The following is a 23867-nucleotide window of genomic DNA, read 5'->3' on the forward strand; positions in this document are numbered from 1 at the left end:
ACTCACCTCCTCTGCACCCCCCCCCTCTTTTTCTACCTCACTTACCTCCTTTAAATCTTCTACTCTCATCTCTCCAACCTCCTCTGTACCACCTACCTCTTCCACACCACCCATCTCCTCTACACCACCTATCTCCTCTACCTCTTCTCCCCCCCATACCACCTGACACCCCCCTGCACTTCCTCTCCCTGTTTTTTTTGTTTTTTTTCCACCACACCAAGTGAATTAACACCACCTATCCCGTGTACAAAGCTGGACACAGCAGCTGCGCGTCCTGGCGCGGCGCGTGGAGCGGCCACCAGGCCGCCCCAGCGGAGAGCCCCTCCTCCGAAGCCGCGGCCTCTCCCGGCGAAGAGCCCCCCGCCGGGGGAGCGGCAGCCGCTCCTCCAGGATCAGGCGGAGCTGGACCCCCGCGCTTCGGACAGGCTCTCGCGGTGTGTCCCTCCTCCCCGCAACCAAACATTTCATAACCGATGAAGTTGCAAATAACACGTATTCATAATCATCTACCTTAACGTGGAAGCGGAGGTTGAGCTCCGCATCTCGGTTATTCAGTATCATATAGAGCTGTCTTCGGTGAGACACTACGTGCTTCAGCAACTGAGACTTACATCCAGACAGAATCTTTTTTACCGGGGAAACAACTTTCCCGTGTCTGGATAGTTCTCTGCTGAGAAACTCATCGGTTTATGAACGGAGGGACATTAGATATTACCACTTTGGTTGCGGGCAGAGTGAGTGGCATCACCTGCACAAACACTCCGCTCACCGTAATACCTGTCTCGATGACGCGGTGCACCCGCTCCACCTGGTCCAGGAAGATGACAACAGCCCCGTTCATCCGCGCCAGAGACTTCACACTGCCATGTCCGACCTTGTCTCCCACAGCTAACCCGATCTCTTCAACGCTACACGGGAAGCCGGCTGATATTTTGATCCCGTGCTTCCTCGTTAGCTTGGTATAGTCTCCATTTGCCATGAAGTCAGACGCCGGCCGGCAGAACACCGGCAGGAGAAAAACACCCAAGAGCACCCCGACTATCCACCCAAACGCACCAAAAAGTAAACTAAATCAAACTGTCACCAATGAACTAAGTTAAATCAAAACCCATTATTAAATAAAGTAAGAAAAAGAAAGTATCGAATTAGCACCTGCTCAGCGTCTCACTCACACAACCAAACTCCCAGCATGCACCGAGAGAGAGAGGAGAGAGAGAGAGAGAGAGGAGGAGGGAGAGAGAGAGAGAGGAGGAGAGAGAGAGAGAGAGAGAGAGAGAGAGAGAGAGAGAGAGAGAGAGACAGGAGAGAGAGAGAGAGACAGAGAGAGAGAGAGAGAGAGAGAGACAGAGGAGGAGGAGAGGAGACGAGAGAGAGAGAGAGACGAGAGAGAGAGGAGATGGAGAGAGGAGAGACAGAGAGAGAGAGGAGGAGGAGAGGAGAGGAGATAGAGGAGAAGAGAGACAGAGAGAGAGAGAGGAGAAGAGAGAAGAGACGGCGAGAGAAGAGACAGAGAGAGAGAGAGAGAGACGAGAGGAGATGGGAGAGAGATTAGGTTAGAGAGGGAGGGAGAGAGGAGGGGTGGGGGTGAGGGGGGGTGAGGGAACAACAGCATTACTCGTTTGTTCAAATGCTAAAAACTATCTATTTGTACGTTTTATGGACAAGCGACATGTTCTGATAGTAAAACAGATGATTGTTTTTTAACAGGGTTGTGAAGGCAGGACTAACTGTATAATCATAACAACATATCGACACACATATCCAGTCTCTGCAGACTTGATATGTACTTAGACCAGCATCTTCATCAGGGACCATAAACAGTTCAATAATGCTCGAGCAGCATTGACCTCATTATGCAAATAAAAACATACTTTATACATTACTTCATAATGTGTTTGCAAATGAGTTGGATAGAAACATCATTTCTGGGAGATCAGGCTGTGGTGGGGACATCAGTGGAGCAGACCGAGGAAGTCGTTGGTCATCTGTCCACAAGAATAACGAATGAGTCCATTGATAGAATTTATTTTTGATAATAGATCAACTTTTCATGCGGGACATGTCGAGCACATCGCTTTTCAGCCTCCCCATGTGGCGAGGTTCTGCTTTGATCTGTTTTCCAGAGAGAAGGGGTAGAATAGAGATAAGAGAGAGATAGAGAGAGAGAGAGAGAGAGAGAGAGAGAGAGAGAGGAGAGAGAGAGAGAGAGAGAGGAGGAGAGGGCAGGGGGAGGGGGCATGGACACAGACGGCGAACTTCAGGCAAGAGGGGAAAACCAGACGGAAAGGGGGAGGAGAGAGAGAGAAGAGAGAGAGATAGGATACGAGAGGGGAGAGAGAGAAGATAGGGAGAAGCGAGGAGATAGCGAAGAGAGCGAGGAGAGAGAAAGAGCGAAGGAGAGAGGAGAGAGGAGGGAGAGCGAGGAGAGAGAGAGAGGAGAGAGCGGAGAGAGAGAGAGGATAGAGGAGAGAGAGAGAGAGAGAGAGAGGAGGAAGAGAGAGAGAGAAGAGAGAGGAGAGAGAAGAGAGAGAAAGAGAGAGAGAGAAGAGAGAGAGGGAGAGAAAGATAGAGATGAGAGGCGAGAGAAGAGGAGAGAGAGAGCGAGAGAGAGAGGAGAGGAGCGAGAGAGGATGAGAAGAGAGGAGATGATGAAGAGAGGAGAGAGAGGGATGAGGAGAGAGAGAGAGAGGAGGAGAGAGAGAGAGAGAGAGAGAGAGGAGAGAGAGGAGAGAGCGAACGAGAGAGGAGAGAGAAGAAGAGAGGGGGGGAGAGAGAAGGAGAGAGAGAGGAGAGAATGAGAGAGCTCGAGAGTAGAGAGAGGGGAGGGAGAGAGAGGAGGAGAGAGTAGAGAGAGAGAGAGGAGAGAGATGAGGAGAGGAAGAGGAGAGAGAAGAGAGGGAGACAGAGAGGAGGAGAGAGGGAGAATGAGGGAGAGAGAGGAGAGTAGGAGAGAGATGAGAAGAAGAGGAGAGAGATAGGTAGAGAAGAGAGAGAGGAAAGCAGACCATAGCAGAGAAGCGAGGGAGAAGAGAGAGAGAGAGAGAAGAAGAGAAGACAAGATGAGATATGAGAAGAGAAATAATATAATATTAATATAATATATATATTATATATATTACATAATATATATATATATATATATATATATGTATAATAATATATATATCTTATATATATGTATATAATATCTATATATTATATATATAGATATTATAAACCATTTAAGTCTTGTTTTAATCTTGACTGAAGACTAAGAAGTCTGTGTAACCGCACAATAAACGATGAAAGCTCTGACATGTGTTGGTGTCTCTATGTATCACACACCAGCAGCACAGAGTCTGGAGCGAGCAGGTGATGCAGAGAGAGCTTCAGAGCGAGACAGGGAGCTACTGATGTGAATCATGCTAAATTTATGGAAGCAATAAAAGTGTTCAGCGTGAGGCGCCGGTGACAGAGCAGCATTATGCGCTGAAGCACCGGGTAGCAAAAGATAACAAGCACACGGTCTGACAGCAGAGTTACAGGGGGAGCATGGCAGCGCAGTGGTCTACCTGCTGCTGGGGACAAACATGCTTCTTTATCCAGGTCTTCAGAAGAACTTCAGCATTTGAAGACAAGAAACCAGAAGACTGTGAGAAGTCAGGAGATCAGGGAACATGTTCTGCATCATTCTGCTCATTTAAAACCCTTTCAGCTGCTAACACGTCAGGTTCTTCACCACACAGACCAAACAGAGGACACTTTTTCTCTTCACTTGTTCTTTACTTTACCTCAAGCTTCTACCCAAAGTGAGCAACAATCACAATTTCCTAATTATCTTTAATTTGCTAGCTTTCCTTTGTTTGTTGCTACTGTAATTAGCTGCACATATGAGTCTTTGTGTTACAGATCAACTTTAAATTCCCTGAGCCGAAGGGGACGTCTTCAAATTGCTTCTGAAGTCGGACAAACGGCACAAAAACCTCAAAAGAATCTCATTTATAACGATGTAAAACAGAGAGAAGCAGAACATCCTCACATTTGAAAACATGGAAGCAGTGAATGACTTCGCCCCACTGTTCCACATTACATTGTTGAGGGAGCGGAGCCTCTGTAATACTCTGACACAGATGCATAAATCCACCTTAACTCTCTCCTCATCCTCAAGCACTGCTGTTACCGTGCCATTAAACAAACCACACAACCACTGTGGATGTTTCTATCTGTGAAGCGAGAGACAGCACGACCCTCCCAGTGACCAACGTGATCGCAAAACCTACAAATACTTTTTAGCATTTGAACAAACGAATAAAAGAAAGTTTGTCACCATATAAGAAATCCACAGACGCATTAAAACATGCACTGTGTCATGTCAGCGTCTGAACACATCCAACATGTCGTCAGCTGCAGCTCTGAAGGTTGGCGCGGGCGGGTTTGATTTCGTATGTATGCAGGACAAGGTGAACGGCACATTCAGAGAAAAGGGATGCTATTAGCACACACACACACACACACACACACACACACACACACACACACCACACACACACACAACACACACACACACACACACACACACACACACACACACACACACACACTTCATCTAGATTTGACAAGGTTAGTTAATCATCTGTCACAGGGACAGGGGAACAGACAGACTCTCCTCTCCTCTGTCCGTCCTCCATCTCCTCCTCTATTCCTTCGTCTTTCTATCCAAGGGCATCTGCCTTATTCCACCGATATTAACCTTCGATATCTCACCAAATGCTTGGATCTGTTTTTCTTTCTCTGTCTGAATGTGTCTTTGTTGCGTCCTCAATCTCCCCCCCCCCCCCCTCCTCCACTGCCCCCCCCTGCAGGCACGAAGCTGTCTCTCTATCATCCAGTCCTCTAATCGACCACACATCATTGCCTCCCAGCCATTTAGCCCAAGGTAAATCTAGTGGTCCTTTTTATAAATAGAGATGGAGATGGAAAGAAGGATTGATAGAGGGATTAACAGAGGGGGAATTCATGACAAAGACTTATTATGAACTATGAGACAGAAGTGTAGAGAATTAAAAAGAGGGGACATAAAGAGATAAAGGCAGTGTGGGGTTGGAGAGTGGATGAGTGGCTGGTCAGTGCAGCTAATAAAGAAGCTGCCAGGGAGGTGGGGACCACCACTGACATAACCCTCTCCCCCCCCCAAAAATCCAGTTGAACCAGCAGACTTACTGTGGAGGACAGAGGGGAGGAGAGGATAGGACGAGGAGATTGATGAGGAGAGGAGAGGTGAGGAGATGAGGGGAGGAGAGGGGAGCGAAGATGAGAGGAGAGGAGAGGAGAAGATGAGAGGGGAGGAGAGGGGAGGAGATGAGAGGAGATGAGAGGGGAGGCGAGGAGAGGGAGGGCGATGAGAGGGGAGGAGAGGGGAGGAGATGAGAGGGAGGAGATGAGAGGAGAGGAAGATGAGAGGGGAGGAGAGGCTCTTTCATTTTTTTCTTCTCTTTGCTTCCTGCGACGCTGTCCTTCTCTCTTCTTCTCCTTCTCTTCTCTTCGCTGCTCTTTTCTTCGCTTGTCTTCTCTTTCCCTTCCTCTCTTGCTCTTTTCTTCTCTTCTCCCTCTCTCTTCTCTTCCTTTCTCTTCGCTTCCGCGTGGCGCTTGGTTCTGCCTCCTTCTCTTCTCCTTCTCTTCTCTTTTCTCGTCTTCTTCTCTTCTCTTCCTTCTCTCTTCTCCTGCTCTTTCTTCTGCCGTCGCTTCGTTGCCGTCCTCCACCGACTCTGCTCTAGGACTGCTTCGCTTCCCTTCCCTTCTCCCCCCTGCGCTTCCCCCCTCTTCGAGGAGAAGAGGAGAAGCAATGAGAAGAGAATAGAGGAAACGAGAAAAGAAAGGATGAAAAGCAGGGAAAGGACCAAATTGAACAAATATAGCATGAACTAAAGGAACAGAGGCAGATAAGATGTCAGGGATGGAACATAATGTATCTGAGGAGATAAACAGTAGGACAATGTGAGCAGGGGATGTGAAAGAGAGCGTAGAAAAACACAGAGGACAGAGGGAAGAAGAAAGTCCATCAGAGGCTGTCCTGTACGCAGGCGGCGAGAGGCGAGCATCTATCAGCGCCGCACTCGCTGTGAAAAGCCGCCAGGGAAGCAGACACCAGTCAACTTAGGAAATAAGAAAATGATTAAGAGCGATTTAATGTCACGCTGCAGCCAAGCCAAAACGCACATCTGTCACAGCGAGACTGATGTTTCTGCACCACCCTCTCACTTCCCCCCACCCCCTCACCCACCCACACTCCACCACTCACTCACTCACTCATTACTCTCCCATCTCTGGTGTTTCTTTTCCCCATCTAGGCCCAGATCATATACCTTCCCATAGCCGGCCCCCCTGAGCCTTCACATCACATTCTCCTCTGACTTTTTTATTATCTAACTCACACAATCTGTTGTCAACAATCTCAGCTTTGGGATTTACTGTGTTCATTTCCATATGAAGCTAAACAAATCCGCTGAGTATGGATACACATGAAGCATATGTGCACGTCTGAGCATCAGCCCCCATCGTTTCCACGAGTCAAATATAGAAACGAGAAGAAATGGAAGCAGAGACTCAACGAAGCTGCTGCTGCTGCCTCGCCGTCTGTCCAAAGCACCTGTAGTTTCCCTTTGTACTGCTCCACTGGTCAACAGAAAACAAAGCTCACTCACAGCTTTTAAACACTGCCCCCGTCAGGTTGTCTGTGTTTACTGCAGTGTTGTCGACCGCCTGCAGCAGTTTAAACATGTTTTGAACGCCTCATTATTTCTATAAAAGCAAATCAGAGCAGGAAGTGAAGATGACACATTCATCCGAAACCTCCAACTTTAGTTACGTCTGTCTATAACAGAGCTCTACAAACTTTATTGTTTCTTATCAACTTGTTTCAAGAAAGTATTTTTGATCTATCATGACAAAGCAGGTTGTCACAAAAATAAAAATCTTTAATTTCTCGTTCCCCACTAGTTTTAAGGAACAATGGATTCAAACCACAGACACGTCTTGCAGCTCATAACAGAAAGAGGCGGGGTAAAGCCCTGCAACCTTTGCACTCACCGATGCACTTCCCGCCGTTGGTGGGGTCGCCATAGTAACCGGGCATGCAGCTCTGGCAGTGCATCCCTGCCGTCAGGTTCCCACAGCGCTCGCACACGCTGCCGTTCACACACCTGCTGTGACCGTTACACTGACACGCTGGGAGGGAAAACACAAACACAAGATGCACTTTAGATAGTTCATTACATCTAGTGCATTAAATCTTCACTGCTTGAAGATTATTATGTTCAGTTTGTTGATTAAAACAGAGCATCACAGACTACGGCTGTCAACATTCGCCAAACACAACGTTTGAATGTTCACATAGGTTTGAACTATTTATTCTATATCTCATCATTTCATAATAATCATAATGTGGCAGCTGGCTGGACAGAGATCACTGGGAGCGTCCTGCTTGCTGTTGGCCGTTTCTAGTAAATGTCACAATGTAGAATGTGTTGCTGATTAAATAGCAAATACTCAGCCAGTCTGATCTCCATCAGCTGACAGCTACGAGATTTGTTTACATGTTAAGCAAGTTGTCTCTGCATGTCACTGCGCGTGTCTCCGTGTGTGTCTCTACGTGTCTCTGTGCGTGTCTCTGCGTGTCTCCGCGTGTGTCTCTGCTTGTGTCTCTGCGTGTCTACGCATGTGTCTGCGTGTCTCTGCGTGTCTCTGTGTGTCTTTGTGTGTGTCTCTACGTGTCTCCGCGTGTATCACTGTGTGGCTCTGTATGTGTCTCCGCGTGTGTCTCTACGTGTCTCCGCGTGTGTCTCTACGTGTCTCCGCGTGTGTCTCTACGTGTCTCCGCGTGTGTCTCTGCGTGCGTCTCTGCGTGTGTCTGCGTGTGTCTCTGAGTGTGTCTCTGCGTGTCTCTGCGTGTCTCTGCATATCTCTGCGTATGTCTGCGTGTCTCCGCGTGTGTCCTCTTGCTGTTGGCCGTTTCTAGTAAATGTCACAATATAGAATGTGCTGCTGTTTAAATCAGTCAGTCTGATCTCCATCAGCTGAGTGTGTCTCCACGTGTCTCTGCGTGTGTCTCAACGTGTCTCCGCGTGTATCACTGTGTGGCTCTGCGTGTGTCTCCGCGTGTCTCATCGTATGTCTCTGCGTGTGCCTCTACGTGTCTCTGTGTGTGTCTATGCGTGTCTATGCGTGTGTTTCTGCATGTCTACGCATGTGTCTCTACGTCTCTCCGCGTGTGTCACTGTGTGGCTCTGCGTGTGTCTCCGCGTGTCTCATCATATGTCTCTGCATGTGCCTCTATGTGTCTCCGCGTGTGTCTCTGTGTGTCTACGCGTGTGTCTCTGCGTGTCTACGCGTGTCTCTCTACGTGTCTCTGCGTGTGTCTATGTGTCTCTGCGTGTGTCTACACATGTGTCTCTACTTGTCTCTGCGTGTGTCTCTGTGTAAGTCTACGTGTGTCTACGTGTCTCTGCGTGTGTCTACGCGCGTACTCTTGTATTCTTGTGTTCTCATTGCGCTGGTGAATGTGGTCAGTGGATGTGTTGTGTTCACTCACCGGGACATTGGATGAAAGCCCAGTTAAAGCCTCTGTCAGACGAACAGAGACTCTGATCCAGCACCATGTCTCTGTCTCGTAGCCGCTCTCGGTCTCGGGGCCCAGCCCTCGGGACGGCGGGCTTCAGGGGGCCTCGGTAGGACCCCTCCGTGCAAACTCCCCTGCCGGTGTTACTGGGATCACCACACCAACCGCACTCCGTCCTCTCCAAACACTCTGCACATGTCCTCACATCGGAACAGTTCTGGGCTGTAGGAGGGATGTGAGACGGGGAGGAATCAACAGATGCAAAATACTAAGAGACAAGTACCCCTAACCAATTTCAGGGAAAGATCAAGGTTTGGGTTTAAATAAGTCACGTAACAAAAGTTCAAAGAGGTCAATGTTGGCTTTTGATTCCACACGTGGATGAAAGTCCTGAGTTAGTTTGACCCTTTGGTCCTCCCCTACCTCCTCCCTAGACGCTCTTTACACCTCGTCACCCGACTTCCTCAGAGCGCTGCACGTCCTCGCTCACGACCACGTGGGTTCTATACAAATTATTTTCGTAGGTATAGTTTCGAACAGTGGCGTGTGTTGTGATCTGAGGACTAATGAGTCACTAATTGAATCAAATCAAATTTATTTATATAGCCCAATATCACAAATTATACATTTGTCTCAGTGTGCTTTACAGACTGTACAGGTTACGACACCCTCTGTCCTTAGACCCTCTGTCCTTAGACCCTCTGTCCTTAGACCCTCTGTCCTTAGACCCTCTGTCCTCAGACCCTCTTTCCTCAGACCCTCTGTCCTTAGACCCTCTGTCCTTAGACCCTCTGTCCTTAGACCCTCTGTCCTCAGACCCTCTGTCCTTAGACCCTCTGTCCTTAGACCCTCTGTCCTTAGACCGTCGTATCGCACAAGGAAAAGCTTCCTAAAAGAAACCCCATAATTAAAGGGGGAAACATGGAAGAAACTTCAGGGAGAGACTGAGGAGGGATCCCTCTCCCAGGACGGATAGACGTGCAGTAGATGTCGTGTGTACAGGATAAACAACATAGTACAAATACAACATTTGATAGAAATGATGTTGTGTTGAAAAAGAGAAAGTTTGGATGAATCCAGGAAAATGTCAAAAAGGCTTCCCGGTGTCCAGCAGGACCAGGGCAGCAGGCGCAGCCACGATTCATGATCCTGACGTAAACTTTATCCTGCCACATGACACAGAAACTCCTGGGATGATGCCCTGAATGCTGAGTTAGTAACATACATTTACATAAATGCATACAGATAGAGAGGGAGAAGAAGAGAGGGAGGGAAGGAGAGAGGACGAGAAGGAAGAGAGCAGGGAGGTGTCCCCCGGCAGTCTAAGCCTATAGCAGCATAACTAGGGGCTGATCCATGGCAAGCCTGAGCCAGCCCTAACTATAAGCTTTATCAAAAAGGAAAGTCTTTAGCTCTTAAATGTGGAGAGTGTGTCTGCCTCCCGAACACAAACTGGAAGCTGGTTCCACTGAAGAGGAGCTTGATAGCTGAAGGCTTTGGCTCCCATTGTACTCTTAGAGCGTCGCTCAGACCTTGTTTTGGTGCAAATACATTTAAAAAGAATCTTTATCTGCGTTTCTGCAACGTTCCAAGGGAAGACATCCTCCACACACACAGTGAAAGTAATCTTTAAGGTGTTTTCTGACCACATGTTGTCCTTCACGCTGTAGTTAATCCAAACAGCTCCAAGCTAACACAACAAACACCTTCAGTGATATAATCCACTTCGTCTCGTACACTAAGCACCTCACCTTTCCTTTGACCCTCAACATTTATGAAGAAATTGACTTTTGTTTCCCGCACCGTTCCAAATGTTGAGAAAAGCATTTGTATTCATAAAGTGGATGTGACATTCAGAAACACTTCACTGGTGCAAATTAAAAATGACACATTTGTTTTTATGGTATGGCATTCAATACTTGTAAAAGAAAACTCCATCTCCATACTGAAGACCTTTCGTTTTATTCACAGTGACAAGAATAAGTTTTACAGGAGACGCCGGCCTTCCAAAGTTAACTTTACAGCTGGTGTTGAATCAACAACGAGCTCGTCTTCCCGTCAGGATGAAGTGCAGTCGACAAAGCAAGCGTGGGAATACACACTGCTGGGGAGATGAAGCTGAAAGTCTTGGGTATCTTGGGGGTGCACACAAGAAACCAAAAGGTTGAGAGAAGTTATCCGACGTGTTTCTTATAGCCCGGCGAGGGTGATTCAAATGTAGCGTCAAGGAAAATTTGCATTTTCACCAGAAGTTGTTTCACTTTTGAACACAAGCCATTTCCATAAGCCACAGATGTTCTCGCTGAACATGCATCTCTTTCTGCGTCTGTGTCCCTGCTTGAAACACACCCCCCCCGTCCTCTGTATGTGTGTTTGCAAGCTCCCCGTTGCATTATTCAGCTGTAGCAATGCTTATTCATTTGTTCTCTCTGCCTCTTGTAATTACAAACTGCTTCTCTCTCTCAGTTTCACTCTTTATCTCCTCCCTGACACATTTCTATGCTACTCTTCTATATCTACTCACAAAGACATGAGCTCTTCCAGCGCTGCGTTCTTCACCACTGTACCCTCTTCTCCCTCATTTCCTATCATTTTGATTTGATTAGCTTCTGTATGACTTTAAAACACTTTAGGCGTAAATGAAATCACAAAGAACTTTCTGTTTTTATCCATTGACTCCTTTAGTCTCTGCCTTGCTGTGTTCCTCCCTCCAGTTTTTACTTTCACCTCCTTTTATTTCTTCACTCTTTCACTTCACAACACACTGGATCTCCACTTGAGCCAATAGTTCAAAGAATATCTCTAATCCAGCACACAGTAGGGTTTCCTCTTGTAGAAAAGCTCATATTTACCAACCCAAGAGCACATTTTAATATCCAATACATATATACCAGGCCTGTTTCATTTTCAAATATGATTGAGATTGCAGGAAATTGGTAGCCGCTCTTTGTGAAGCCAATGCTCTTCACATGCCAAACCTTAACGTTTTTAATACAACTAAAATTCTCGGCTTCTCTTTGATTTAATAGATACAATTTGCAGCCATTTTGTGTCCTTCGACTAGCAGCACAACTTCTTCTGTCTGTCGTTGGCTTGTGCTTTTAATCTATGTTCAAATAAACGTCAGCTTCTGTGCAAACTGTCATTGCAGGAAGCATTTCTGCTCTTTATTTGACAGATGACGTTGTAGAAATGTGCGACACGCAACGTAGGTCACAAGGTCGGAACAGTAAAAACTCAGGACAAAAACAGAAAGATGTCTCGTCCTCAGATGTTCACTTACATAACTGTGGTTTGTGTAGATGATATCATTTCCCTGCTATGATCTCTATTTCCAACTATGTGGCGTCATCTGTGTTCCACATGGAAAGAATTAAGCGAGGTTATTGCCTCGTGTGGTCTTGTGGACTCGGGGAAGCTGAGGATGAGAGTGTTTGCCTGCAGGGCTCACAAGGCTTTAGCTTTAGTTAACAGCACCGACGATTGAGCGGTACCTTGTGCTATTACATGACATCAGCTGCAGGCTATTTCCAGAGTCCTTTCGGATGGCGCCTGTATTTCCCGTGAGGCTGGAAAACATATTTTGTGATTAAAAACCAAACATGTGATCTAATCATGGTGCAAAGACAAAACTGGTGACTATCGGCTGTTCAGTGGAAACAAAATAGGGATTCAAACTGCTAAAAAGTGAACGATGCAGAAGAGGATTATTCTCTCTGTGTGTGTGCGTACAGAGTAAACTCTACTGCAATGACGCCTGGGTGAGCGAAGAGACATAACTGTCATTTAACTTCCATTTATTGCACTTTACTGCAATTAAATGATGAGTTATGGTGAACACATGTACACAAGAGAACGGCCTTTTAAGACGCATGAACTTAAGATGGAAAGTGACACTTATACTTAAATCAACTAAATGTTCAGAATATTGTTGGTCATATCCAGGAACTGTAAGGTTTCTATCATCATCATGTGAAAGAGAAAGAACATAAATGTAGTAAGTAGGTCAAATCCAGAAAGATGTATTTGCTTCTCAGCCACAGAACATCACTCGCTGAAAACTTTCACAAGTTGCCGTCGTCACTTGGAGACTGAGAGCCTTAATGCCTTTAAACTTCTGTCAACAAGAAACATTAAGCACAACATCCTCACCGCTGGCTGCTATACAGCAAACATCAACCGCAGAACAGAACAAAAAGTCCATATTTCTCCTGCTTTCCAAAAGTCTTCCCAGAACATATGGTTTTATTGAAATGAGGATATTAGTCGTCTTCATTGACAGAACCTGGAGGATACCGACACACAACAGATGTCACGTGTTCTCAGGGACTGAGGTTATCTCGTTGCAGCAAAGAAGGATCGCTTGTTCATCTCATCAAGAATTCCCTCAGCACGATCACCCCGGTGCCACATTCTGTTCATCACACTGGGTTTGATATGCGGAGTCTCTGGATAGAACGTATCATCTGGCTTCATCTCGTCTGAGCCGTTTGCTCCGACAGTACTCGACAGTTAGCAGCGCTGAGGGCAGCAGCATGCAGATCTGTGAGGCCGCATGCATAATACATCAAGTATATGAGCCATACGCTGCCTACACACACACACACACACACACACACGACCAATATCAGCTACAACTTAAACATTATTAGTTTCATTGCGAATCAATTTGTTTTCTTTGTGAATCAGAAAGTGATCGGCGGGTCACCTGACACACTGTCTGGCTGCGAGCCGCGTGTTGAATATCCCTTTAATACGCATTAGAATTAACGTACTCTACTGTTTTTTACTAAACAGGAAATGATCTAAGACTTTCGCTCATCAAACTGTAAATTTAAGATGTCACTGCAAACTACACTTCCCAAAGAGACTAAATGTTCATTTAAAAACGTCGTGCTTTTGTTTTCTGAGGTGCTTCTGTGGTTGTTTACGCACCACACACATACTTTAGAATCGGTGCCCTGAGTGCAAAAGGTACATTACTGGATGTCTGCAGCTTCAAATCAAAGTTAAACGGCGGCACTTTAAACCACATTGTTTCATTGCATAATCAATGTGTCACTGTCGAATCCTTCTGGAGTACGCTGACATTTCTGTGCAGCACAGACTTGGAGTCGGGTCGCTTCAAAAACATTTGTGCTTGTGATGCTGTCACAACCAGAACTGGAGCTTCCTGGTGGAGCTGCAGCAGCACGGGATCCATCAACGCTCTGATATCTACATTGTAAGTGCAATAGTATTGATTTATTGGTTGTTCTTTGCTACGTGCATTATGATTTCATGTTGCTGCTGTGAGTGAAGAGCGAGAGTTATCGCTGCAGTTGTTCTCCAGCCCCATCAGCTCGTTCTGTATCTTTACTGAACAACGATGAAGCATCGACTGCCAGCAGAACCAACAGGGTGCAGGATGAAGGTCTGAGCGTGGGCGTCCACAGTGGCCATAGTGCTGCAATACACCAGAAGCAAACACTGACCTTATGAGCTATGCAGAGCGTTGAGCTGCCGACATCTCGAATGAAAAGTTTACTTTACAAACTGATGTACAGTTGCCATAAAGCTGCAGGTGCAACACCTTTAGGAGCAGAGGCTGGAAGAGGTGGGAGGCTGACACACACTGAATGAAGCTCACAACTGTCACATAAGCCGAAAAAAGTCTATTTTATAGCAGAAATCACAGAACGGCAGACTTATGCTGCGATTAAAAGATCAGCTCGCTTTCGAAGGAGCTCCCAAAACTTTGAAATCTGACCGCTGGGGCGACACAAGCTAATTATTTCAAGAGTGCTGAGGAGTGTGTAGTGAGCCTCCGGCCGACATAAAGCACAGAGCCTCGGGCCAAATGTATCTGATAAAGAAATGACCCAGTTGTAATTGGATCATCAGACAAGCAATAGTTTATTTTTTATTAAAAGCAGCTACTAAAGCCGAGGTCAGCTTTCCAAAGCCTGCAGCTTTCCAAAACAACACCATGAATCCATAAACAAGCAGAAAGTTAAGTATGAAACACAAAGCAAAGAGTTGTGGACTGTAAAAGAGCAACAATGCTATACCTGAGCATTTCTATTGTGAAATATGTCACATTTTATACGCCATACTTTGAGCAACAAAAGGTAAAAACGCAGCAGAACAAAAGCCTCCTACACACCTTCTGCCACCAGACCCAGATATGCATAAAACAAGGGAGGGGAAAGGTAAAGGTGCCATTATGTAAGCGCTGAAGCTAAAAGGGAAGAAGGGAAAACAATCTTGGCTCGCTAACAAGTCGGCTGGAGAGCTGTCTGCACTCAGACTGTTGGCACCAGCAAGGAATAATAATCACCAGTCGCTAGATGAAAAACTTTTTTGAAGATGTTTTCTTAACTCCTCACAAACAAGAACACTTTGCCACAAATTGACTATTTGTCTAACAAAAGACAGAAAACACGAATAAAAAGTTTTGTCTCAGAGGAACTTTGACAGTTTTTGTTGGAACATCAAACACATGATTAAAAACAACACAACATCCTTTAGTGAGGTCGTCTGTTTATGTTGTGCATCTACCCGTGACTACTGCATTAACACTTACATTCATTTTAACCTTTTGCATTGTTCTTATAGATATAGTGAAGATAATGTCACAGTGTTGGAGCAGTGGCTCTTTTATTGGGGATGCAGCCTTTTGCAATTACGCACCAAAGCTATGGAACACTTTACCTGCAGACATTAGGGAGGCAAGCTCGCTCAATATCTTCAACAGTAAGCTAAAAACATATCTCTTTACTTTAGCCTTTTAATGGTGATATTTTATATATTTTTACTTTAGCCTTTTAACGATGATATTTTATATCTCTTTACTTTAGCCTTTTAATGGTGATATTTTATATCTCTTTACTTTAGCCATTTAATAGTGATATTGTATATCTCTTCACTTTAGCCTTTTAATAGTGATATTTTATATCTCTTTACTTTAGCCTTTTAATAGTGATATTTTATATCTCTTTACTTTAGCCTTTTAATGGTGATATTTTATATCTCTTTACTTTAGCCTTTTAATGGTGATATTTCATATCTCTTTACTTTAGCCTTTTAATGGTGATATTTTATATCTCTTCACTTTAGCCTTTTAATAGTGATATTTTATATCTCTTTACTTTAGCCTTTTAATGGTGATATTTTATATCTCTTTACTTTAGCCTTTTAATGGTGATATTTTATATCTCTTTACTTTAGCCTTTTAATAGTGATATTGCATATCTCTTTACTTTAGCCTTTTAATAGTGATATTTTATATCTCTTTACTTTAGCCTTTTAATGGTGATATTTTATATCTCTTTACTTTAGCCTTTTAATAGTGATATTTTATATCTCTTTACTTTAGCCTTTTAATGGTGATATTTTATATATCTTTACTTTAACCTTTTAATGGTGATATTTTATATCTCTTTACTTTAGCCTTTTAATGGTGCCACTTTAAACTCATTTAAATGATTTCATACATTTTTGCTATGCTTGGTTCAACATTGAATGTGTAAAGGTAACTGGGATAAATTTTAGAGTGTGTATTTTTGAAAAGCCTGAGATCAAATAGACTGTGTTACCACGGGAACAAGAGGAAGTTTCTCTGATAAATGTGTATTGGAGAAAAACTGGCTTTAACTGAAGGGAGTAAACCAGTTGAAGGGCCACAGGGGCCCATTGTTGATCTCATGCTTTCAAAATATGGCTCTGACCGTTTAAAACATTTACAAGAATGGTGATGAATGTGGTTTCAGGAGGGTCGTTAAGTACGGCACAGATACGGAAACTAGGCATGATCTCCAATGTTATTTTATACTATTTTAATTCTGCTATTTTATACAATTTTAATTCTGCTATATTATATTATTTTAATTCTGCTATATTATATTATTTTAATTCTGTTATTATTATAATGGTACTTCAGACTCATTTACATCAACACTGTGATTATTGTACTGTAAATGCTCTTATTCAGTCTAATTGTGTACTAATTGTTATGTTTTTGCTGTGAAGCACTTTGGGCTGCAATTCTTGTATGGAAGGTGCTATACAAATAAAGCTTATTATTATTATTATTATTATTATTATTATTATTATTATTATTATGTTATATTTTAAGTAAATGATATGAACACATTTAAACCACTAAATAAATATCGTATTTACTACAGAAATGTGATTCAATTACTCAGCAGTAAGGCAGGAAATCTCTTCATGTCGACTTACATCTAAAGACTGCAGGCGTTTAACTCATTATTATTATGGTATCAGAAAGGTGGCAGCAGGGCCTCGCAGCTCTGGTTTCATATGTTCATGATCCCTCGTCTCTCACACACACACGCGCACACACACTCACACACACACACACACACACACACACACACACACACAGAGAGAGAACCACGCAGGGAGGCAGTGGTGAAACTGAAAAAGCTGCAGCATCCCGGAGGGAAGTGTTAATATGAGAGGAATGTTAAGAGACAGCAGCAGGACTTCATATTGAGTCAGTCATGTGTCATTGCAGATAATCGATGTTCTGCCCTGTAGCTACAGGAGAGGTGGCACTGTGTGTGTGTGTGTGTGTGTGTGTGTGTGAGACTCCATGTTCACACAGCGTACTGTAGGTATTAGTAAAGTCCTACATGTCCCCTCGTTCATCTACATAATTTACTTTCTCATCCAACTGTAAGTTCAGTCATTACATCACATTGAGACGACACAAAGGTAACTATATACATCTCACATCCTAAACTCTTCTTCTTGCTTTCCTGGTGTCACTACAACATCTGTTCTTGCATATTTTTTTGCGTAAATGTATGATCTTTAAAACTTCTTTCCTTTCGTTAAACAAACTTGTCTTTGATTTGGGGCGAAACAGCACATTGCAAATACTCGTCTTTCATATGTAAGGCTATTTGATTTTCCTGACCTTTGTAACAGATCATACCTCTGCCAATAGCTATAACATAATAACACCCCAACCCCGCCTCACCAGCACAGTCCTGGGTCTGCCACTCCAGACACTGTCCGTAGGGGAAGGAGACGACGTACGCCGAGGAGTCGACACAGCGCTGCGTGCTGCTGCACCACATGCACTCCATGGCCTGGCTGGTGCAGTTGGCACAGCTGGTGCGCAGAGAGCAGGGCGTCCTACAGGGACGAGCACTTTGACTCTGTGGACTCCCTGAGCAACGAGACAACGAGAGACAGAAACAAAAGTTCACATGTGAGTTGAAGTTATGTACTGAAGAATTAGAGCTTAACAAATCATGCACAGAAAACTTCTTTGGCCATTTCATGTATTCATTTAGTAACTAGAATTTCCTCTTTCTCTTAAAGAGTTTAACAGAAAATGCACAGTGTGAAATGAAATGTTACCTGTGCAAAAAGTGTGTGTGTCTTGTGCATTGATACTTTTTGCCTACAGTAGCCTCCCATCTGAGTTGTATCCTGTGCTCTGAACTATCTCTTCACCCACACCCTCCCGTCCCTCCCGCCTCTCCCTTCTCTGTCTCACCGGCAGGTTTTTCACAGATCAGGCCTTCGGTGTTGGCTGTGCAGGGGTTGGCTTTGAGACCGGGCACCTGCGCTCGCTCCAGGTAGGCACAGAAGCCTGAGTCGCTGGGCTCTCCAGGTAACCATCGCAGGCTGGTGTTGGTGAAGGGCGACGCGTCCTCCCAGCCCCAGTACGACACGTTGATCTTCCTCAAACCAACCCAGGGAGATAAAGTCTGCAGGGGTGGAGAGACACGGGGGACAGAGAAGGAGATATGTTGGACGGACCAAGGACTGCACGCATTATACACAATTTAATTGTCTTTTTTATTAGCCTGCATGTTTAAACTTCATTCGATAGACCTGAACTCCATGGAAAAAAGGTTTCTAATGTGAGCAAGGGGAAGATGGAACAAGCGTCCTATATCATTTTTACAAGTCGTCATTTTATGCAAATAATGCTCTAAATAACAATATTCTTACTTGGAATTTGGGGCAAATGTTTTCAGTAGTTTATAGAATAAAATAACATGTTAATGCTCAAATACATATACATAGTAAACCAGAGAAACGGATCATGTTGCAGTGGTCTGTTCTTCTTTCTTTCCTTTTTAAAGAAACAAGAAAGGAAAATAATGAGCCCTAATTGTATGCAGTTCACATGTACACAGGGACAGTGTCCTAGAATTGCTGGGGGGGGTAACACAATTAGAGAAGCAAAAACTCAATGTGTGAGCAGAAAAACCTGAATAATAATAATAATACTTAAATAGAGAAGCCACTAAGAAGTGGTCTCCATTTGCCAAGAGGAGAAGTCACGAGGCTGCTCACTCGACTGAGTGTTATAAAAGAACTGATTCACAGCATTAACTAATTCAGGAAAGACTTTCAAAAGGGACTGTAATTATAGCCACTGACTAAAGTATAGCTCAGTGAATTTGCATTTATTTGCTGAGGAAACATGTGTGATTTGTTTAATAAAGGCCCGTGGCAATTATGGAAAGATGTTCATTTGATGGAAATCAAAAAGTACTTTCCCACAGCTGGGATTGATTCAATAAAAACATGCAGAAGGTTTAAACTCTATGCTGTGTCTGTATTTGTATGTAATGCACCCAAATGCACTTCATCTCAGCAGCTCTGTTGGAAAGCCTTTAAGATCTGGGTTGTATCTGGTAATTGAGTTTGCAGGGAAGGTAAATGAATGCTGATGCGATCGCAAAAAGAAAAGATGTAGAATCGTCATCATCACCTAAAAGCAGTAGATTAAAAAGTGGATTACAAAAAGGCGAGGAGGAGAGTGTGGTTCTCCTTTTCCTCTGAGTGTTCAAATATGTGTTCAAACGTCTCCTGACGCTGAACATTTATCTGAAAGTCTGTGAGTCGTCAGAGATGTCAGAGTCTCAAATGACATTTCCAGCATAAATATTACAAGACGACAGCTCAATCTGTTTAAGAGCTGATTGATCTGGCAAATTGCTAAATGAGAAGCAGCAGTTTAAAGAATCACACTCGAATGTGAGACTTTACATCCTGTCAATCTCTTGTTCAGACGTCTGGGTTTACTGTGATGGAAAGTGATGTTGAAGCTGATGGTGGGCTGAGAAGGATTAGTTCAGCTGATTTTGTTAGGCCTTGAACCACATCAGAAATATCCTGTTGATAGTTTTTGACAAGTCTGAACATTGTCAGTCATGATTTTTCATATTGAAACATTGTTGTATACATGATATACACACGTGTGGCACATAACTCAACTTTTGAGATCTTGAGAGCACACATTCCTTGGCATCTAATAATAAATAACATGTTTGACGTTAAGTTAATACCTTGTCATAGAATAGACAAAATATCATGACTTCTCTATAGTCAGCTGAAAGCTAAAGTTAAAGTGCAGCTATTTAATTACACTTTATAAAGATATATAAAGTGTTAGGGCAGTGGTTCTCAACCTTTTTTGGGCCAGCGCCCCCCTATCCATTATCCAGGTCCCTTACCTTTCTTATTATTAGGCTGCTATATTATGTTATTATAAAAACTCAAATTCTATGAGATTGAAGTTACATAATAATATTTCAAAATAATAATAAATATTATATTATTAAACAAATGTTTTGTTGTTTTTACCTTCACTTGCCCTGATACACCATGTACCCAGGGAGCAAACAAAGACATTTTGTTAAGGAGTGTTAAACAAATGCAACGGTAAGAATATTCAAACTTTAATCCGTGTCATAGACTGCAGCCAATCAGAGACGGGTCAGACATTCAAAGTGTAACCGGTGTTAAACACAGCAGCCTCAGAAATGTGAAACAATTTGCACTCTTAGGTGATCCAACAATAAACGAGCACAAAGGAACAAGTCTGAGGCACTCACCCCCCAACAGTTTTATTTTATATAAATATATAGTGCCAAATGTGCTCTTTTATTATATAAACCAAACGCTTATGTTATTTATCTCATTTATGTGCACTTTTCCGTGTTTACAGCGTTGCTTTGCACATTCTCTCTGTTTCGCAAACAAACGAGAGGAAAGGAGAGGAGAGAATTACAAAGTACAAAAAAGTCAAAAATCCAACACATTAATTATAAATGAAGCGACGTCGACCCCAACGTTCAGAAACTCAGGCGAAAATATCTGCGTTTTTTAAACACACACAGCCTGAATCAGCAGCAGTGATGCTGATGTTAGCTCTGCAGGTGTTAGCTCTGCAGGTGTTAGCTCTGCTGGTGTTAGCTCTGCTATAACGTTAGCTCTGCAGGTGTTAGCTCTGCAGGTGTTAGCTCTGCTGGTGTTAGCTCTGATATAACGTTAGCTCTGCAGGTGTTAGCTCTGCTGGTGTTAGCTCTGATATAACGTTAGCTCTGCAGTTTGACATGTTTTGTGCTGTAATGCAGCTCAAGAGCCTTTTTCATGACCGCAAGCGCGTCCACACAAACACTGGCCTTTTACTTCCACAAAGAAATAATTGTTCGTCCATTTCTCCTGGAACATTCCGCATCCACCTTTCTCTTTGTTACACTCGCCATGTTGCGTTCGCTGATGTCAATGACCGTCTCGTTTAATATTGAAGTTTTTGACATGACGTGACCACGTGATGACACGTTCCGCTCGTGTTGTGTTCAAGGACCCTGACCTTGGCCAGGAAAAACAGTCAGTCGCCGGTTATATTCTATATCTGACTAGATTTGGATTCATTTTTTTGGAGTAGATTTTTTGCGCGTGTTTATGAATTACCTCGCGGGCCGTACACACAAACGCCCCCCAAAGACACGTGAACGCCCCCCTTTCTAAAATATTGCTTCCAACGCCCCCGACGTCCCCCTGGGGGGCGCTGCCGCCCCCGATGAGAACCCCTGTGTTAGGGGAGCAAATGTGCACGGATTCAGAAAGTGCTCTCAGAAACAGAATATACACACATGTAGCTTATAGGCTATTAATATTTAATTGCATGATAAACATGTTTGTAAGTTTGGCTTTTATATCAGAAATGACCCGAAGCACAAAGGTGTAGAAATATCCATCACTTGTCTATAGATCCTACGGCAGAGAAACCAACACTGTCAGCGTGCAGGAGTCCTGTCGCATGTATTTTATGTCAGATTTGTTTTACACCACCCACCTTGTCTTGTAGCTGGTATTTCTGCAGCTCCTCCAGAACAAAGTTGACTTGTTTATCTGTGAGCAAAGAGGCAATATTTCCTCCCAGGTTTTTGCAGTAGTGCTGGGCATTATCATAGCTCTCGCTGCTGGAGTTGATCCTCAGGCAGGCCTCCCCGACATGCTGCCAGCCATCCCCACACAGCTGGCCTGCACACAACAACACACACATACTGTCTTCACACCTTGAGTACATCTGTGTCAATGTTAATTCATAGTTATCACCTTAAAAGATGACAGTGAACGTATCTGTACCTGCTAGTAACTCTGTAATCATTTAAAGCTTATTTACCAGCAAACTGTAGCCTACAAAGAGACAACTATGCTAGCTAGATGCTAAGTTGGACTGATAACATATCAATATGATACTGGTAGCATTACACTCAGAGTACAGCTTACATTGATATGCTAGCATGCTAATGTTAGCATGTTGACATGTAGTTGTAGCCTATTGTATTATAGCTTACAAGCTAAACATTAGCTCTTCACCATGCTAATATTTGGATTAGCCTATAGGCTAGGCCTAGGCTAGGCATTTTAACCATAGACTTTCTTTAACATGCCCATGTTTAGCTTACCATGCATACCTTGGCATGTTATGTTTACATAGCTACAGTTAGCAGAGTAACATGCTAGTATTTAGCATGTGTAACATTTATCAAGTTTGAACGTACTTTTAAAAAAAGATAACTGAGAAAATACCAGAAGAACACAGAAGACATAACATTACTACTTAGAGAGTAGCTATAGGCTAACCCAGGCAATAGGAGTCAGACAAGGGCTTAAACAATGTTTACTTTGTCGAAGTAAACCAGGATTCATTAATCAGCGTATAGGCAGAAGCAGAAATCATATCCAAAAGGAGGTAGTTAGTTGTAAAAACAAGCTGCCAACAATCTGGCAGAAAGAAGCTGCTGGTTGAGGACTTATTTAAATATAGACTGAGACTAATGAGGTAGTGAGAGTAGTTGTGCAGGTAGGTGGACAGTCAGGTGAGGTGACTGGAGGCGGGAAACTCGCTGAGGGCAACAAGTGGACAAGAAGGGAAGGACACTGGAAAGTTGATGTGATAGCCTGGGAAATAAACTGCCAGAATCAACAGCTTTAAAGAGAAATACTTATGGATAATGTGGTTAATAAATAACACATGTAATTGAACTCATTTCAGAGGCTGATGTAATTGTTGATTTATGCTGTTATTTTAGATCAGCGCACCACATTCTTGCTTTGTACTGAACGGACTCATCAGTAACACAAACAATTCCCAGGAGTTATAAATATGTTACAGATGGAATAAAGAAACGAGAGTGTGTGTAGTGATTGAAGAGTCTTAACAAATGCGAACTCAACCATAAAAACGAATATATGCATCGTTCTTATCAGGTTTGCTTGGTAGCATCTTGTGGGAGTTTATAATACGAGAGAGGCCGTTCAATTAGTTGCGATGAAAGGAAAGAAAAAGCCATTCTGCCTCCACTGAGCACCGCTGTTTATTTTGGACTCCAGGACTGATTACATTCACAGGCCCATAATGGCTTCCATCACCAACTATTCCATGCTGCAGAAAAGAAATATAAATAATACCTGCTTTCTTTATTTTGTTCCGGCCCGAGCAATAGCAATGTGCAATAATCAACCGAAAACCCAGAGGAGAAAGACCGATGCATGGGAGTACGAAAATAAATAGATAGATGAGGTTACAGCCTTTGTGTAAAAGCAGAGATAAACATGTCAGGCCATTTAGTGTAATTAGTCATAATAAGTCTAAAGAAAAGGCCACAGCTGCCATGGTGGTGCAGCGAGTTTCCATTACCGCAGCTCATCTTCACCACAAATGAACCGTCACAGAAGATACAGACGCTTTGTTTGTAGCCTCAGAAACACAAATACAAACTCATTTTATCAGTGTGGCCCGTGAACCTTTAAAGGCCACCTCCTAAATAGCTTTATTAATTTCCATCCACGCATACAAAGACTGGACAGTATGCCAGTCATTCAACTTTAAATAACCACAACACACACGCTGGCACCAGTCGCATGGGAAAGTTGAGCAACTTTCGAGATGCAAATCTCGCCTGATGCTCAGGAGCAGAAGTTCAGATTTGTTTTATACTCCACT

At 43.6% G+C, this 23867-nt stretch overlaps 1 protein-coding gene across 5 annotated transcripts in view; it reads right to left on the bottom strand.

Moving 5' to 3' along the window:
• The window catches only part of LOC115020155 (attractin-like protein 1), a 229627-nt gene that overhangs the window by 136466 nt on the left and 69294 nt on the right, over positions 1 to 23867 (bottom strand). For all 5 annotated transcript variants that reach the window (XM_029450077.1, XM_029450076.1, XM_029450080.1 and 2 more), the window contains 5 exons: positions 21711 to 21898; positions 18108 to 18321; positions 17583 to 17774; positions 8567 to 8815; positions 7066 to 7203 (listed from right to left, as the gene is read on the bottom strand). In XM_029450077.1, coding sequence (XP_029305937.1) covers positions 7066 to 7203; positions 8567 to 8815; positions 17583 to 17774; positions 18108 to 18321; positions 21711 to 21898 — 981 coding nt within the window. The remainder of the gene's footprint in view (positions 1 to 7065; positions 7204 to 8566; positions 8816 to 17582; positions 17775 to 18107; positions 18322 to 21710; positions 21899 to 23867) is intronic.

This window comes from Cottoperca gobio, chromosome 15 (assembly GCF_900634415.1).
Source record: "Cottoperca gobio chromosome 15, fCotGob3.1, whole genome shotgun sequence".
NCBI lineage: Eukaryota > Metazoa > Chordata > Actinopteri > Perciformes > Bovichtidae > Cottoperca > Cottoperca gobio.